General features: G+C 43.1%; 1 protein-coding gene across 3 annotated transcripts in view; it reads left to right on the top strand.

Annotated features, from left to right (window-relative positions):
- The window catches only part of NBAS (NBAS subunit of NRZ tethering complex), an 816956-nt gene that overhangs the window by 506833 nt on the left and 289905 nt on the right, over positions 1 to 20218 (top strand). For all 3 annotated transcript variants that reach the window (XM_073568249.1, XM_073568248.1, XM_073568250.1), the window contains exon 42: positions 7757 to 7867. In XM_073568249.1, coding sequence (XP_073424350.1) covers positions 7757 to 7867 — 111 coding nt within the window. The remainder of the gene's footprint in view (positions 1 to 7756; positions 7868 to 20218) is intronic.

The raw sequence follows: 20218 nt of genomic DNA, 5'->3' as shown, positions 1-20218 counted from the left end.
AGGAAGGTCAGGTTTATAGCTTCTCTAATTAGTCAAACTGTTTTCAGCTGTGCTAACATACTTGAACAAGGGTTTTCAAGGGTATTCTAACCATCCATTATCCTTCTTACACAGTTAGCAAACCATAAGAACCCTGGAGTGATGGTTGGTGGAAATGGGCCTCTATACACCTATGAAGATATTGCATTACATACCGGATGTTTGCAGCTCGAATAGTCACTTACCACATTAACAATGTTTAGAGTGTATTTTTGAATCATTTAATGTTAGCTTCATTGGAAAAAAAACTGTGCTTTTCTTTCAAAAATAAGGACATTTCTCGTGCATTAAGGCAAAAGTACCGAGCCACATGTGACACTCACACGTGTGAAGTGTGGCTGGTGGTGTAAGAAAGCTTCCTGCTCGTTCGGTGTTTTAGCATGTGTCAGACATTAGCAAGTAACTACACCGGCACCGTATTAAAAAAGAAAAAAAACACACACAAAAAATAAAGTCTGTTCTGTATCCTCCAGCAAACACACCCAACATGCTTTGTGCACTTGCAAGAAGACCCAACTAATGTGCTGCCACCCACAGCAGAAGAGCAGCTTGGGATGCGCATATACTGATTATGGGGTGTGGGGAAATAAAGGTGATGGGTTGGAAAAGGCATGATACTGGAAGTCACTTGATGTCACCATTGGGGGGAAGTGCTGGATGTCACTACGGCGATAAGGGTACTGGATGTCAATACTGGGCAAGAGTACTTGATGTCACTTCCTTTAGGGAAGGCTGTTGGATGTCACTACGGTGTGGCAGGCTGATGGGTGTCACTAATAGGTAAGGTAGCTGGATATAATTACATGAGGAAGTGATCTGGATGTCACTACCGGGGGAAAGGGTGCTGGATGTCACTACCGGGGCAAAGGGTGCTGGATTGTCACTACTGGGGGAAAGGGTGCTGGATGTCACTACTGGGGGAAAGGGTGCTGGATGTCACTACTGGGGGAAAGGGTGCTGGATGTCACTACTGGGGGAAAGTGCTGGATGTCACTACCAGGGTTAAGGGTGCTTGATGTCACTACCAGGGTTAAGGGTGCTGGATGTCACTACCAAGGTTAAGGGTGTTGGATGTCACTACCGTGGGAAAGGGTGCTGGATGGTCACTACTGGGGGAAAGGGTGCTGGATGTCACTACTGGGGGAAAGGGTGCTGGATGTCACTACTGGGGGAAAGGGTGCTGGATGTCACTACTGGGGGAAAGGGTGCTGGATGTCACTACTGGGGGAAAGTGCTGGATGTCACTACCAGGGTTAAGGGTGCTGGATGTCACTACCAGGGTTAAGGGTGCTGGATGTCACTACCAAGGTTAAGGGTGTTGGATGTCACTACCGTGGGAAAGGGTGCTGGATGGTCACTACCGGGGGAAAGGGTGCTGGATGTATGTCACTACCGGGAGAAAGGGTGCTGGATGTATGTCACTACCGGGAGAAAGGGTGCTGGATGTATGTCACTACCGGGAGAAAGGGTGCTGGATGTCACCACCAGGGGGAAGGGTGCTGGATGTCACCACCAGGGGAAAGGGTGCTGGGTGTCACCACCAGGGGAAAGGGTGCTGGATGTCACCACCAGGGGGAAAGGGTGCTGGATGTCACCACCAGGGGAAAGGGTGCTGGATGTCACCACCAGGGGAAAGGGTGCTGGATGTCACCACCAGGGGAAAGGGTGCTGGATGTCACCACCAGGGGAAAGGGTGCTGGATGTCACCACCAGGGGAAAGGGTGCTGGATGTCACCACCAGGGGAAAGGGTGCTGGATGTCACCACCAGGGGAAAGGGTGCTGGATGTCACCACCAGGGGAAAGGGTGCTGGATGTCACCACCAGGGGAAAGGGTGCTGGATGTCACCTCCAGGGGAAAGGGTGCTGGATGTCACCACCAGGGGATAGGGTGCTGGATGTCACCACCAGGGGGAAGGGTACTGGATGTCACTACTGGAGGAAAGGGTGCTGGATGTCACTACTGGAGGAAAGGGTGCTGGATGTCACTACTGGAGGAAAGGGTGCTGGATGTCACTACTGGAGGAAAGGGTGCTGGATGTCACTACTGGAGGAAAGGGTGCTGGATGTCACTACTGGAGGAAAGGGTGCTGGATGTCACTACTGGAGGAAAGGGTGCTGGATTTCATTACCAGGGGGATGGGTGCTGATGTCACTACTGGGGGAAAGGTTGCTGGATGTCACTAATAGGCAAGAAGCTGGATATCACTACATGAGGAAGTGATCTAGATGTCAGTACTAGAGACATTTGCTGGATCTCACAGTCAGTTGGAGTCAGTATCCATTGGTCATCAGCAGCATCAGACGTGTCAGTCATGCGATGACCATCAGTTGATTGATTCTCACCGTCATTTCCATTTAGAAATGATGTGTAATGTATCTTACCCACAGAATCTTATAATATACATTTCCTATTCAAATAAATCCATCACCAGTATGGTGTAGGAATGGCACCAGTGTAAAAAATTCTAATAAGGTAGATTGACCTCCGACCGGAGTTGGAGCGCGAGCCATCTCCAGTGACAGTCACATCGGTGCCGTCAGTCCTCCACCTGCGTGACAGACTGACAAGATGAATGCAGACCGGGCTTTCGTGTGGGGCTAATTGTTGGCTGATGAAGCGGTGATTTGGTGGATGAATGTGTTTCCATAAATGTTTCATTTAATGAGTCCTTGGGATGTTGATGTGTTATGTTGTTAATTGCACACAGACACATCGCACCCCTGTGCCAGAATTTATATCCTGTTAATTAGAGCATCAAGATCAAAGGTGATGGTGAGCGACGGGAGCTAAATTACAAGAGCGAAATCGGAGATCTGAAACATCTAATTGTTTGTTTTACCCTCCGGGCAAATCTGTAGTTAGTGGTTTATGTATCAGATGCACAGTCTTTATAGTAAAAATAGTAACATGCAGAAAACTGCAAGGGAAACAAGTGGAATATTAATCACTGTATCATATCCTGCAAGGTAGATAGAAGACAGAATACAGCTAGGTAAAGTGATAAATAGAACACAGATAGAAGATGGGTAGAAGACAGGTAGGCGATAGGTTGTAGAGAGGTAGGCAATAGTTAGTACACAGGTAGGCGATTGTTAGAAGACAGGTAGGCGATAGGTAGTAGACAAGTAGGCATTAGGTAGTAGACAGGTAGTGATAGGTATTATATAGGCAGGCGATAGTATATAGGTAGGCGATAGGTAGTAGACAGGTAGGCGATAGGTAGAAGACATGTAGGTGATAGGTGGTAGACAGGTAGATGATAGGTAGTAGACAGGTAGACGATAGGTAGTAGACAAGTAGGCGATAGGTAGTATAAAGGCAGGCGATAGTATATAGGTAGGCGATAGGTAGTAGACAGGTAGGCGATAGGTTATAGCCAGGTAGTGATAGGTATTATATAGGCAGGCGATAGTATATAGGTAGGCGATAGGTAGTAGACAGGTAGGCGATAGGTTATAGCCAGGTAGTGATATGTATTATAAATTATATTAGGTAAAAGACAGAAGATAAGTAGATAGAGAGATAAATAGATAGCATACATACAGCTGTGGCAAAAATTAAGAGACCACTGCACAGTTTTATAAAAATCAGCTTCTCTCCATGTCTGACAGTCATTCCATTCCATTGTCAGTTGAATTCCAACCAGAGTACACCTCATTCTACTTAATGTGCTTCTGATTAGGTGATCACCTGAACCAAATCTTATTTAACGAGGGAAAGTATAAAAAGCCCTGCTGTGGTGCTCACAATCCTCTTACAACAGGACAAGCTGGATGGCAGAACAAGTGCTAGTAATATCCCAAAGTAATAGGAATGAAAAAATAACTTTTAACCATGGCAAAGGAGTTGAAATTAAAAGTCTTGAGTGAGGAAAAGAAGTGCTCAATTCTGGCTTTACTAGCAGAGGGATACAGTGAGTGTCATGCTGCCTCCATCTTTAAAATTTCTAAGACGGCAATCCATTACAACAAGGTGAAGCAGCAGACATTGGGGACAACAAAGCTACAGACCGGCAGAGGGCTAATACGACGCTACACTGACCGGGATCACCGTCCTCTTATTCGAATGTCACTCAGCAACCGCAGGATGACATCAATGTAATCTACAAAAGGAATGACAAATGGCAGCTGGGGTGAAGTGCACGGCAAGAACAGTTCGTAACAGGCTCCTAGAGGCGGGGCTTAAGTCATGTGAAGGTAGAACAAAAAAAATTTCATCAATGAGAAGCAAAGGCGAGCCAGGCTGAAGTTGCCAAAGACCATAAGGATTGAACCATAGAGGACTGGAGTAAGGTAATCGTCTCTGATGAGTCTAATTTTCAGCTTTGCCCAACACCTGGTTGTCTAATGGTTAGATGGAGACCTGGAGAGGTGTACAAGCCACAGTGTCTTGCACCCACTGTGAAATTTGGTGGAGGATCAGTGATGATCTGGGGATGCTTCAGCAAGGCTGGAATTGGGCAGATTAATCTTTGTGAAGGACGTATGAATCAATCCGCATACAAGGTTATCCTGGAAAACAGTTGATTCCTTCTGCTCAGACAATGTTCCCCAACTCTGAGGACTGGTTTTTCCAGCAGGACAATGCGCCATTCCACACAGCTAGGTCAATCAATGTGTGGATGAAGGACCACCACATCAAATCCCTGTCCTGGCCAGCCCAATCTCCAGACCTGAACCCCAATGAAAACCTCTGGAATGTAATCAAGAGGAAGTTGGATAATCACAAGCCATCAAAGATGAACTGCTTACATTTTTGTACCAGGAGTGGCATAAGGTCACCCAAAAGCAGTGTGAAAGACTGGTGGAAAGCAGCCAAGAGGCATGAAAGCTGTGATTAAAAATTATGGTTATTCCACAAAATATTGATTCCTGAACTCTTCCTGAGATAAAACATTAGTGTTGTTGTTTCTAAATGATTATGATCTTTATTTCTTAGCATTATTTGAGGTCTGCAAGCACTGCATTTTTTGTTATTTTGAACATTTCTCATTTTCTGAAAATAAAAACAAAATTTACTGCTTGGAAATTCGGAGACATGTCAGAAGTTTATAGAATAAAAGAACAATTTTACATTTTACTCAAAAATATAGCTATAAAGAGAAAAATCAGACAAACTGAACATTTTGCAGTGGTCTCTTAATTTTTGCCAGAGCTGTATATAGGCGATAGAAAATAGACAGGCGATAGAAGACACATAGCTAGTAGATGGGTAAATAGAGTTGTAGACACCAGACAAGTGATAGACAGAAGACAGGCAATAAAATATTTGATGTGCAGAATTGTGAATGCAGCTCTGAAGTACGTTAAATTACAGGCTTTCACCCAGGATGCAGGACTGGAAAAAAGTAAGTGCAGGGAAACAAACTTTTCTTTTTCTTTTGTGAAAATTAAATTTTATTTAAAGTAAAACATCGAGATCCTGTTTACTGAATGTAAATGTTAGAAATGAAATGATTAATGAACCATCTAGCATAACATTTACTTAACTAATCCCCGGAGCTTAATTTAAAAATGTCAAATGTTTTCCCTCTATTGCTAGTTGCATTTTTTTTTCAACAATTTTCTTATTAATAAAAGGAAAAAAAGAGAGAAAAAAAAGGTAAAAATCAGTGTTAAAATGTTAAACTGGTCAGACGATTGATTCTGCTGTAAGTTGTTGTGATGTTAGTAATGTATCATCAGTTTTAGTCATTGACTGACTGGAGTAGGAGGGGCCAGGGGTTGTGATTGGTGAGAGCTTGCTGATTCCATGCCGGACCTCTCTGTTCATTGTCACTGGGACTGCCGGTGATGGTCCCTAGATGCTGTGTTGTCTGGACTATTGTGGGTCCTAGTGATGAAACGCCTTTCCCCAAAAAACAGCAGTTTATGACCCATTATTGAAAGGAAACATCCCTTTAAACAGAAATATTTCTATGGTTTCTAGAAATAATAAATAATGGAACTTTCCAATTTTAGATGGTTGAAACCTGCCCAATATCCTGGTTTCAGTATCCGTCTTTCAAACTCTACTTCCACTTTAGATTTGGCACAGAGGAGAGAACCAGTTGTGTGTATGAAAGAGACTGACCGGCCGGTTCATTTCAGTAGCTAAGCCAGTCCCCTTCACTGTTCATGAATAAAAGGGAATTTATTTCAAAGTTTTTGCTCATCTGAGAGCAGCATAATAAAGGAAAAGAGACCCTTATTCCAGTGATGTCTCACTTAGTTTACTGGGTGCTGCAGTTGTGATATAATTACAGTTTTTAGAAGAAGCTGCCCCCCGCTCACACCACAGCTTTCTGTGTACATTGTATATTGGCAATAAGCTGTTAATCAGTGGTGGGGGCAGACTTAGACTAGGCTTCACGTGGGCACCAGTCCAGCAGTGATAATCGCCTGCTGATAAAACACTCGAATTGAAGCAGCACACAGCCTAATAAATAACACATCCCTGAGATCAGTTTTCAGCCTAGCCTACATCATGCTGCCCTCCACTTACATAGGATATACCTGCCGATAGATTCCCTTTAACAAAGACAGAGGAGGGAGCTGGCTTAACTATTGAAATACACAATGCTGGTTTTTGTCCTGGCACAGGAAACTCTTTACTGTTATAAAACCTATGAGTAAGTGGATGTGCCAAGATGGCATATTAGTGCTGTAACCAGGACATCAGGCACGTTTGAAAAACAAAGCAAGTGACATTCTGCAAAGGTTCAAATACAATTTATTATATTTTTGTTCCGACAACTCCGCATAGGGAGTTGTCAAGAATTTGCAGATTTGGTTTCAAGCATTGTAACTAGTGCTGAGCGAACGTGCTAGGATAAGGTGTTATCTGAGCATGCTCGGGTGCTAACAGAGTGACTTCGGCAGGCTCGAAAAATCTGCTCGAATCCCCGCGGCTGCATGTCTCTAGGCTGTTCGACATCCGCAACACATGCAGGGATTTCCTGTTTGTTAGGCAGTCTCTGCATGTGTTGCTGCTGTCTAACAGTCGCGAGACGTACAGCCCTGAGGACTCAAACATATTTTTCGAGCACGCTGAAAACACTCAGTTAGCACCCGAGCATGGCGGATTACTCCTTATCTCAGCACATTCACTCATCACTAATGGGCTGTAATGTTTTTAGAAAGAGAACCTGATTTTTGTATTATTTTCCTGTATGAACTCTTTTAAATGGAACCTGTTAGGAGTCTTATGCTGCCCAAACCGCGGGCATGGTGAATTGCATCCTAGATGACTGGCTCCGGCGGTTTAGAGAAAATATACTTTAGAGATCCGGCTGTGAGACGAGAGACTACTCTGCCACTGCCCCTGACTGTCTTCTCCAAGAGCCTACTGCTGGTGATTGATATGTATAAGCAAAGGAGGAGACCATCAATCACCGGCGGCAGCACTGCGTAGAGCCAGCCGGGGGCGGAGTGGGACTCGTCTCATCATTGGCTATGATCACTGGCTTGATCTTTATGGAGTGCTTTCTCAAACTCCCCTGACTCCAATCATGTAGACCGGTCTGGGCAGCATGAATAACCTCACTGGTTCCCTGTAAAGCTGGTAATGCCTTAAACTATTATCCACATTTGGTTGAGAACCTCTTAGAAGAAAAAAATAAAAAATCTGTCTGCCTGAAGCCACCACTAGAGAGCGCCGATGATCTTGCTGTAGTATCATTGTTGCGTTCTGTTGAATTTCACGCTCCTATTGTCTTTCCTTTTACCTTTATTCAGGACTCTGGAGGAAAACGTGTACAAGATTTCCCTTTCCCTAGCTCAACGCTACAAAGTGCCTTTATGGGAGGTTTACATGACGCATTTGGAGTACTTGTTCTGTGACAGTGGGTGCGTATTCCCTTTTATATTTATATTTCATGTCTTCTCCTATGGTGATTGTGAGTGACCTATTAATTTACTGTTTTACATGAATTTCATGTTGCTTTTTCTATTCACATCAATAACTGTATGACTATTGCAGCAGACTGAAGGTCAGCCTTATTCAGTCTGAAATGTGACCCTTTTAAGGTTTCTAGCATAAAAACTACAAAAATTCTAATATTTTTGTGCAACTATGTTTTGTGCAACAATGTGCTACTTTGTGTCACCCTTTAAATGGCAAATAAATCTTAATGAATCTGCTCCAAAATATATATAAAAAAAAAAAAGTATAATCGCTGGGTTCTGTTTTTCTAGCTGCACTTTTGTCCGATTGCCTTACATTGATTTTGCTTCCTTTTTTTTTTTTTAAAGTGGCCCTGGTCAATTTCTCGCCAAATTTTTTTCTGAACAAGGTGTTGTGAAATCTCATTTTGCTGCTGAAATGTGCCGTGGATCTTCTGCATACAAGTCAGCTGCGTATTCTGCATGTGGAAACATTGGGAACACTGATGGATGGCGCAACATGTTGCATGAATGATTGATCATATACCGCTTGTGTACTAAGGCCTTAACTGTGCTCCCAAAGTGCATGGTTACCTGGTAATTGTCTGGTTATTAGGACATACGTACCCCGAAGAGATACTGCCTCTTCTTGTGGAAATCCAGTTGTTATTGAGCCTGGGTGTTACTCTGGGTCACTACTCACTGATGAGTTGTGAGACAGTACTGTCAGGAGGGCCGGGGTCAAATGCCAGGAGATGTACATCAGGACACAAGAGTAAGACAAACAGATAGTCAGAGGCTAAGTCCGGGGTTTAGTGATGGAGAAGGCAATGATGGAAGTGATGGGGAGAAGGCAATGATGGGAGTGATGGGGAGAAGGCAGTGATGGAAGTGATGGGGAGAAGGCAGTGATGGAAATAATCGACATGAATCGTCACAACATATCCTAGCTCCGGGAACAGGATCCAAGAGATGTGACACAGGGCTAAGCACACACCTAACAAAGCTGAGCTACAGCTGATACTGACTGCTCACAGCTAGCCGGCTAAATAGCCAGCAAATTAGCAAAACTGACAGCCCAGGACACTCCAGATCACATAGGGCGGCTGAGCTGTCACTCACAATGTCCCTAGGCCACAGTCAATGAAGAAACCGTGACACTGGGCAATGCAACCTTGAAAAAATTGGGCTACTCCAGGGGGAAAAAAATTATTGTGCCACTTAAAGATAGGTTTTCTTACTTCTGTAGGAGAGACACCTTGCATTAATCTCCCATGGAATATTGCTCTACCAGATGTAACTTTTGCTCTTACTTTGTTCTCGCTGCTTCCCTTAGTGTGCTGTATTTGTTTTTTGTTAATATCCGCCATATGGTTCCAGAGATTTGGACCTTTTTATTTAGCGCTAACTTTTTTTAGGATCTTTTCCAAGTGGAGGTGCAAACAGGATTCTTTGGGGGCTTGTCTTTAGGCTGCTCTGCATAATTACCCACCATGGTAAACACCATTAAAATTGGCCTTAGAATTAAAGAAAAATGTATGTCGTAAATCGAATGGCAGATTGTAAAGAATAAAAAAAAGAATTTCATGGAATCAGTGGGAGTAAAATAAGAGCAAACACTGGTCACTCCTGACCTGGTGATAGATCCTCTTTTCTAATACTTCTTATATAGGCAACCTGGATCTTGCCCTGTACTGGTAAGGAGTGAAAACTCTACAAAAGTGTTGTCTACTAGAGCAGCGACTGCAGGGACAAAAATAAGTTTTATTCTCCCTGCAGCTGCTTGCTTCCAGTCATCGGCGCAGCGCAGGAAGCAGGGTCACAATTCTAATGCACTACTGGTAACCAAGTGACCCGGTGGTGAGAAATACGGCTGTTTTTTTTCTGTGGTGTGTTTTAAATTGTATGTCTTTTTCGGTGCGTAGCAGTTAGTCACCAATCACTATACAGTGAGCGTGGCTGTAATCAATCCCTAGCACTTTGATTGACAGGTTTGTTGAGCTTATGTGTGAGAGAAGTCAGTCAATCAAAGTGCAGAGAAAGGATTACATTGTACTCCGCGTCCTGCTCTGTGTTGTGAGTAGAAGAGAACGGCTACAGGGAGGATATAACTTCATTTTCTCCCTGTAGCCGCTGCTCCATTAAACCGGCTGCACAGGATTTAAACACTTTATCTGCAGATTACCCTTATATTTGCATGTAGTGATGGACTAGAGGGCCAGGGGCTTGCCAGTAACATTGACTATTCAGCTACATGCAAATTTTACATTACACTCATTCCCAAGTTTCCCTCTGCTTTTATATACTACTACACTGGGTAGTTTGTGAAATGATTGATGAGATGCTGGTCCTGTCTGTACATAGTGAATTAATTGTATTATGCCAATTCTCCTATACAGGAGTTGGGGGGCCCACCGGGAGATTTACCTATTCTCCTGTGGGCCAGTCCGACACTGTGTGTAGGCAAGTATCATTTCTGGACATGATGGATTTCCTATTAATGCAAGGTGGACCCCACCATCTGATACTTACATGAGTCACAGTCTTCTTCTGGAGCTTAAAACAGGACAGTGCTAAAAGCAAAATGGAAGGAACTTTCAAAAGACATACCATGTATTGGAAAATCTCAAGAAGCCACAAGTTAGACACATAAGGGCAGATTTACCAATGTTGTCCAATGTTTAGACTTTGCAAGCTTATACTAAAACGTCCTACAGTGCGTCAGATGTGTCATAATGGTTCTTGGTGTTTGCTAAATGTTACATTTTCAGACTGTCCAGTCCAGGTGCAGACTGGGGCGGAAATTCAGCCCTGGTATTTGAAATCACACAGGCCCATGTTGTCCCCGTCCCCAAGAACCAGATGGGGATATATTACTACTATTACCCTGGATGGAGGAAAGGAAGATTTTCTACAAGACCAATGTTTCTAATGAAACCTGTGGCCGGCTGGGGTAAGTGACGGAGTCAGCGACTTTGTGCGCCGTCACAACTCTTAACAGTATGGATGTCTTGAGAACACCGATTCTGTTAACAACGTAGCAGACAAGGCAGCCCATGACCAGACAGGCCCTTCTGGCATTTGCCAGATGGCCAGTCCGGTCCTGGTCCAGTCTTAAGTTTATTCCAGCTGTTAGTTGGCTTACTTTGTGGCAAAAACCTTGTTTCAATTTTTGACACATGGCGTTAGACCCTAGATCACAAAGTTTCCTGGAAAACACCTGACTTCAGCAAAGTCACACCTCTCATACATCCTGCAAGTGATGGAAGACAGTCTTTGGTGCAAATTTTGCCAGAATTAATATGCATGTAACTTAATCAGATGTAACTTAATCAGATCCTCCAATGTGCAACTTAGCCAATTACGGTAACATCTCCAGTAATCTCCGCAATGATGGATGTCTCTGATATATACAGTATAAAAAAAATCTTTTTTTTTTTTAATCTTCTCCATTGTCTTGGATGTTTCGGATTCTGCAGCTCTGTAAGATTTGGGACTTGCCCTTTTCTTTTGGAATGGAAGAAGCGAAGTAATATAAAGCTGTCAGTTATACTTCTCCCTTTAGTACAAAAGAAAAAGAAAAACGCTCAAAAAGCTTCTGATTGTGAGCCGAGCCCATCTCTAAACTGGCTTATCATAATGGTTTCCAGGCATAGAAACTTAATCACTGCCACAATGTTTTTTTTAAAGGTTTCTTCCATTACACTGCTTTTTTGATGGGATTCTGTCAGAATGATGTATTTACTGCAAGTAGTATGACTGCATGGTTCCTAGTACAAGAATAAAAAAGAATACCCATTTTGTAGTAATCCAGCAACAAAAAAGTCAGTGCTCCATCCTTCTTGAGAAACTCCGTATTTCTTTAATTTTGTTTCCATGCGTGCTAAAACCACTCAACATAGGTCATCAAACATCTGGCGTGTTTCGGAAGTAGCTCTGAATAAGGAAATCTGCTTGCGAAACGCGTCAGACGGAGTTCTGGCTTTTCTGCTTCATACCCTGGATGACCCCATTACAGGTGTGGTGAGCTGTTGGTTTTCTTATGTTGTTTTGTAGTAAACCCATTTGCCAGCATTGAAGAATCAAGCCCATTAGTCACATGCAAGTGCGTTGAGGTTGTGTCAATTTAGTGTATAAACACACCCCCAATGCACTTCCAGGCTAATTTGCACGTGACTAAAAAGCTTGATTTCTCAACACTGGCACTTTGGGTTGGACTTGCAAGGTTCCTTGTAAGTTTTTCTTTCTTACGTCCTCCTTCATCTAATATCTGGCAATGGTTCTCCGAGGGTAGGATTTCTGCAGATCATTATGTCTGTTCCGGTCTTATATTAGATTACACCATGCCGATTTATCCTCATCTATCCTAGTTACCCTGTCCACGTTCTTATTTTTCCTACTCCCTCTTGGCTGTTTTTGGTTATTCTTCACCCAGAGCTTCCATTTTTGTCCTCTGAATTTTTTTGGCAGCGTCTTGTTTTATTGCTCTCTCTAGAGGAATTCTTGCAGATATATCACAGGTGCCGCTTGCATCTCAATACTTTTCAAAGGCAAATATTTGGCTCTCGCTTCCTCGTCCGCTGTTCTACCACTCCTTCTGCCTCGATCTTTGCTGATAAATTGGCCTTGTTCCTTGCCAACTGAGATTATCGAAGGGGAATCAGCATCTGCCATTCTCTTTGAAGAAATGATCTACAGACGAGATGGTCAGTTCACGACTTATTACTTTTCCGAGAAAGACGTGTCCCAAGACGAACTTCTCCACCCCCGACTGGTACAAAGGTGTGCGAGATAGGCACCTACAGAGAAGATGAAGACCATGCCAGCTCAAACACCCCCCAACCACGTTATATCATGAGGCGCCATGGCATTTGTCAGTGAGAAACTCCTTTCATATTCCTTCAGCAACAGATTGGTTTTTAAGACAAGCTGTTAAAGGGCATCCACAAAGCTTCAAATCCCGCAAATGGATATATAAATATAAATTGAGCGGTTAACTATAATATGTTGAGTATCGACATCTTTGTAGGATCCTTGTAAAGTACTAAACCACCAACATCTGTGGAGTTTTTACAATCTTCAGTATTTGCTAAAATACTAAAAGACGGGATGGAAATGGAAAAAAAATATGAGCGCTGATGTCGAGCCCGGCTTTTGAAGATTTTTCTATTGGGGTTCCTCTATGCAGAACATGATGGCACCTGGGCCTCACTGACGATAAAGTCCACACCAAATGGCAATAGTATTGAAATTTTAATGAAATTACAATAACCACAAAAGAACAAGCGCCAAAATATGTGACTTCTGCAGAGATCATCAGGTGGCCATTCCTTCCAAAAAGAATTACCACAACTAGGTCATGGCGACAACTGGCGTAGACCTACAGTAATCTCTCATCTCCAGGACGGGATAATGTCATTGCCCATTCTGGTCCTACATTCTGGACTTTATACCTTTAAAGAATAACTAAACTTCTTCCAGTGTTTTTTTTTTTTTTTTAAAATTATCATTGTATTTTTAGACTTTTTAGTTCCCTGCAGCTGGGTGATGGACAACTGAGCAGTGCGCAGCTCGGGAGGCAGGAGAGCGTGGCCTATGATTTTCTGTATAATTTATATATTCATTCATGGTCATCTGTTCTGTATGCGGGCTGTGCGCTCCTGCCTCCCAATCTGCAGACTGCTTAGTGGTGTTTTGACTGGACCCGGACTCCGCCGATCTGCAGGTAAACGACTTGTCCAGGACTACTTTATTTTATTTTTTTTACCATAGTCCTAAAAATGAACAGGTTGCTGCTAACAGGGTCAGCTACCTGCCTGTTCCACCGACCGCCGGCTCAGAGTGGTCACCGATCACTCTTGATGACCATTCAGCTCATCCACGTCAAGAGAGCCGCTCTTCCTCCGAGGCGCTGTGTCGACGGGGAGTGGCTGCTGATGTCTTGCTGATTGACAGCCGACTCCCCACAGTCATATCCCGTCAACAGAGAAGAGCAGAAGAGACGTCAGCGGAAGGTTCTGAATCACCGGGCAGAGTGGTCTGTGCATGCTCTGTGCCCGCAGAGATCGGCGTTGGGAGCAAAAGGCAATTAGTTGGAAACTCTTGGCCTGTTAGTTCTTAGGTTATAACCTTAGATAGTTAGTTATGGATAACCCACTTTGCTCTCCGGCTACATTCACACATCACTCGGACCTTTGTTATACCGTAGGGCTGTTCTGATGACTTTTATATTTTCACAGACCAAACACCCACGTGAAAGAAATGGCAGCATGCACTTATCTGCTCCTTATTTCCCATGAGACTCGCCTACTCAAGTCTTTGACTGATCCCATCAACTATATAACATCTGGTTTAACGGATACATTGCAGTTCTTTAACATAAAACTGTATTTAGTCTTGTAAATTTTAGAAAATTCTTATGTATACAAACTCATAAGCATACACATGAGAAATTCTCCAGTTTTGTTACGGATAAAAATCAAACTATTTTTTTTTTTTTGCCATTTACTGTTAAAAGTTATCTATTCTTTAAATGACCCCAATTTCTATCGTCTATGATCAGTGAAGCATCTAACCTATCATGGTCACTCTCTCTTTTTTTTTTTCAGTCTGTTCCTTGTGAAATTTTACTGCTAATTGACTTAATTACTTGCACTTCCCCCTATTGCTTCCCATGGCATATTCAACCCACACCATGGACGTCTATCATTTAGTCATTGTAAGACTAAGATCTAGAAACCCGAATGTTCTCTCTGGATTTGGAATCTGATTGATGAAGAATATAGGTCTTCAGATTCATTCCCATGTTCACAGATAGCTGCCGGGTCTTCATGCTGTTATTTCCTCTGTAGACATCTGAATGGTCATTGTCACACAGTAATTTCACTGAAGTGTAAATGGAAGGCGATCTCCTTGCCGGAATGCGAAGCATAATTTAATCAGTAAAAATTACCAGGATTCATCATCCATTCAAGTAAGTTTTTTAGAAGATTGGCTCTCATGGATCGTCGGAAGAATTACACTTTAAGCAAAACGCTTTGCTCGTATGCAGTATGGATGAACACTTCATTACGTACCTCCGGGCCCTAGAGGAATCCCTTTTCTTTTAGAGATGGAAAATCATAAATGGGAAAATAAAATTACATTTTGTGGCATCCTAAGAAAAGCCATGATTCAAGGAGATTTATAGAACCCCGGCACAGATCGTGTGTCCTCCCGAGAACAACTCCTTGGCTGCCTTCTGCGGGGAAATGGTTGGTTTCTCTCGCTCTCGTTAGTAGAAGGTTCGAAACGAGAAATTTATGGTGTCTTACTTTTCCAAAATGCCAAAGGTATTGTGAAAAGGACGCAACGCGGTTTGGCTTTCTGTAATTTCAGTGGCAGTTCAGTTTAGTCAACAGTTCCCTCTGTTCTTGGAGATGATGCATTCAGCCGTCCCGTAGAGGAAGATCTAACCTTCTTGAGATGGAGAGCCTCCACTATTATATGTGCACGTGTTGCATTTTTGCAGCGTTTTTTCACCCATCTTTCGTAACGGGTTAAAAGAGCTGCAATTCACATGCGTCTTAAGAAAAACCCAGAAGGGCTTAAAATATGAGCAAATGACAGCATATGTGTGAGACTCTAGAAATCTCATTGATTATGCTGGTACTTGAAAACTCTGCTTATTTTCCACACCAAATACCCTGCTTAAAAAATATTGTAAAAGCGCCAGGTGTGATGTGAACATACGCTTAGATCAGTGGTGGTCTGACTCTCCACTATTCGAAGAGATGGAGGAGCTTGTGCTGCAGCCTCTTCATTGCTTACTCTTGATTGTCGGCTGGTTTGCACTTTCTAACACCATATTTTTCATGCTCCGATCGATGCAAAGTACTGCAGCAAGATCCCATCCAAGTGAATGGGGGCAAGGCTTGTACCGGCGGCATGAAACACAGGAAAGCACAAATCAGACTGCAACCTGGCGAATGTTGAAGAGGCTGATCAGTGGAGATGCTGGTGGTCGGACCCCCATGGATGTCCATCAATTTTAGCGTTCTGTACACTTTTATATCCACTTTATTTTTTTTCTCAGCAGCGACAATGAAAAATATAACCGTTTTGCAAATAGTTATCACTTATATTTCCTGTTACTTTGTGTTCACGGCCGTTCGACAGTCTGTGTCTCCATAGTAACAGACGACAAGACACTGTGTAGTCTGATCCTGCAAATCACGCTGTCCTGTACCTCCATCTAATTTGCCAGATATCTTCGAGGTGGGAATGATTGCAGAATCGGACTGTGCAAATTTTGTTTGGTATTTATCATTGACAGGCATAAATTTGCATGATTGCCGTAGACAAAGAGGTACCAAGTTATCTTTACATCTTTTTTTTTTTTTTTTTTTTAATAATAAATATATGTCACGGCCTGTTTGGAATCTGCGGGACCGTACTCCAGGGGTTAATACTTGGAGCCTCTCCTTGGCTCTGGGAGAGCTTTATATGACTGCTGTCTGGCTCCACTCCTTGTCAGTTATACTTCTGCCCTAGGCTGAGTTAGTTGACACCTGAGTGCCTGTGCCTTGTGCCTGCTTTGTTGTCTGATCCGTTGCTTTTGACCCGGTCCGTTTACCGTTGTGCTTTTGTCTTCTGATTTGTTACCGTGTGTGTTTGTATACGTACATATCTGTGTGTGTGTGTACAGTATATGCATGTGTGTGTTCATCTGTATGTATGTTTGTATCTGTGTATGTGTGTACAGTCTATGTAGGTGTATCAATGTGTATCTATGTACATTATATGTGTCTGTACATCTGTGTATGTGTGTGTAACGGTTTATATGTATGTGTATGTTATATACAAAAGAAGTTGCACTCTGTCATGCTAAAGCATGTAGACATGGAATACAAATTGAGACGCTTAGCACAAAATTTTGCCAATTCATGCATGCCCAGCAACCAACGACAAGGTGGTCCCAGCAGTTTGAGACCACCTTGTCGTTGCTTGCTGGGCATGCACAAATTGGCCAAATTATGTGCTTAGTGTCTCAATTTTTTTCTTATTATCGAGAGAGTAAGTATTGCTATTCATCTCTACATATAAATATCAATGTGTGTGTGTGTATCACCAACCAATCACGAAGCATCTTTCATTTCACCAGAGCTGTTCAAAAGAAGCTGAGCTGTGATTGGTTGCCATGAGCAACAGTTTTCCTTGCAACCAATGACTAAGCATCTCTCATTTCACCAGAGCTGGTTAAAAGTAGCTGAGCTGTGATTGGTTGCTATGCGCAACTTTTCCCACTTGACAACACCTCAGCAGACACTGACATGGTGGGAGAAATCTAGCATCCCCAGGAACATAAGCTCCAGCCATCGTCTGTCCCCCAGAAAGGAGCAGTGAGAACATGACAGAAATGAATCCCCCCCCCCCTCCCGTGTGGTATCATTAAGTGACACACATGAATGTTGGAAAGTGCACATATTAAATGTCATGTGGATTTAATATTTTCTCACAGACACTTTTATGCATTATTGATGTGTTACTGTGCTCTGATGCTGTGAGTTTTTTTAAAGTGCTCCTTTCCTCATAATTCACTTGAATATACCCATATAACACGTAATGCTTTTCCCATAACAACCCATCGAATATGTTACTATACTGCATACAGATGCTGTACATCCATGAGCAACTCAGCCGGGCAAATTACAAGTTGACGGTGCATGAAAATGTGTGTGAAGGTTTCTCTTCTTTACTAATGTATAAGGTTTGTGCCTGTCCATTGGTGAAAAGCATGACTGTGATATTTATGGTGGCAGATAAGTGAGAATATCAGCCTGATGAGTAGAAAACCTGGGATCTTAGTGAACCATGTTTCTGTGCAATTTCACTATTCTACTTTTACTGGCTTTGACGGGATGATGTGGGATATTAGTGGTAGTTGTCCCATGGCTCTGACTGACGGGATGATGTGGGATATTGGTGGTAGATGTCCCATGGCTCTGACTGACGGGATGATGTGGGATATTAGTGGTAGTTGTCCCGTGGCTCTAGCTGACGGGATGATGTGGGATATTAGGGGTAGTAGTCCGGTGGCTCTGGCTGACGGGATGATGTGGGATATTAGGGGTAGTAGTCCGGTGGCTCTGGCTGACGGGATGATGTGGGATATTATAGTGAATGTGGCTGTGGAGTGGGCGGGGCTATACACTCAGCTATATATATATAGATATAATCATTATAATTTGTTATAACTAACCATAGTTAGTTACTATGCCCAGGCAGGGCCGGGCTCTTAAGCTAGTATTTCATTTTTTACATATTGACATGCTTTAGCACAACAGCATGCAACCTCTTTTGTATATGGAGGTGGCTGCTCCTAGTTTGCACCTGTTCACACGAGCTTGGAAGTGCCAGTCAGTCTTTTGTTAATTGTATGTATGTGTGTGTACTATATGTATATATGTGTGTATGCATGGTATATGTATGTACGTTGTATGTGTGTATGTATGGTATTTGTATGTACGGTATATGTATGTGTATCTATGTGTATGTGCGGTGTATGTATGTACAGTACATGTACATGATATGTGATCCATTGGATAGTGGATAACTTGCTGATTACTGGGGATTCAACCACTGGGCCCTCCCGAGAACGCGTCACTGCAGTCTCGTCCTGGATGGATCAGATTTGTGCATGCGCGGCCTCTGCTCTGTCCATTATCTATAGAGCTGGTGAGCGCTGCACTCGGCCCTTTCCATCAGTTCCATAGACAATGAATAGAGTGGATACCAGATGATACAGATACCAGACATATATGTAATATAATATATAGAGGGTCGGGCTCTGCCAGTTCCAGCAGTAATCATGTAACCATGAGGAGGCGCTCTGCACACTTGCTGTCATGTGCCAGCTAGAGAGTCAGCCATGTCTGCAGTGCTCTATTCACTGACATAGCGGACACTAGTTGTCACCCAGCTGCAAGTCTGACTGCGCTGGAGCCAGCAGAACTGAATGCTAATGGATATACTGTACATACATTTATCACACACAGTGTATATATATATATATATATATTTATTTTGTGAGGTAGCGCTGTCATTCAAGGTTGGGGGACACTCGCATGGCAGCGAATAATCACGTCCGGCACAGGTTTCCATAAAGCAATATCACAGTCCATGAGGTTTATTCATTATCATAAACCAATCACGATATGTAACTGTCTTATAGCAGATAGCAGGGTATCTTCACACTGGAGCTCTGCTCCTCTTTAGCCCTCCTAGTCACACAGTCTGTGCTTCATCTAGCCAACCGGCTATACAGTCTCTCAGTAGCAGTCCCATCTCCGGGTAACCTTGCATGCTGCTTTACACTGCTAATGTTCATTCCCTCTCCCTGGGAACTGTCAGGCACACTTCGCCATTAGTCACAGCGTCCAGACGTGCTGTCAAGCAGGAAGCCACACGAGACCTTCCAAATGGACCAGTCGGGTCTCTGAATTCACCCCCATGTGACCAGACCTCAGGTACCTTATATGGTCCATAACCACACCCACAGGTGATCACCCAAGGTTCTATTGCACACAGCCACACACAGGCTTCCCTGACACATTGTAACAGAACGTACTACTCAGCAGTACCTCTGCTGATCATTATGATCTTTCAGTATCCTACACCTATCAGGGCAATGGAAATGCTTATACGGCTGTCCCGGGACACCCACACTGCTCCCCCTAGCGGACACAGCAGTCACTGCACCACATTATATATATATATGTGTATATATATATATATATATATATATATATATATATATATATATATATATATATATATACACACACCCATCTCGGTGAATAAATATAAAATATATATATATTTTTTTTTTATTTTATTTTTTTTAGAGGTGTTGGAGCCCAAATAGAACTTTTGCTATGGGGTCCTCTGATTTCTATGTACGCCCCTGCTTGCAGGGCAGTAATAATGAGGGCGATCTGCCTTGTTTCTCGGAGGCCGAGGCTCCAGGGTCCCATTGTCAGATTGCCCTTATCATAAGCAGCGTACCGGGCAGGGAGGGGGGCCCAGACACATTTCTTGCACAGGGCCTCAAGCTGTCAAAGTTTTGTAGTACTGAGCACATTATACGTGTGCTGTTAGTGCAGAATAAAAATGTTCTTAACATGGCATTACTGTCTCACCGGAAACGTATGAAGCACGTAAAGAGCGTCTGTCAGATCAAAGGGTGTATGGCGGTAATTGTAGCACTCACGTACTGACTCCGGACTGCCGGCTGCTCCCTTCCTTCAGTGTAACACATGATCCAGTAATTCTTAT

This window comes from Dendrobates tinctorius, unplaced genomic scaffold, assembly GCF_039654945.1.
Source record: "Dendrobates tinctorius isolate UK_male_01 unplaced genomic scaffold, ASM3965494v1 ptg000021l, whole genome shotgun sequence".
Classification (NCBI taxonomy): Eukaryota; Metazoa; Chordata; class Amphibia; order Anura; family Dendrobatidae; genus Dendrobates; species Dendrobates tinctorius.
This window is presented reverse-complemented; position numbering and strand designations above follow the sequence as displayed.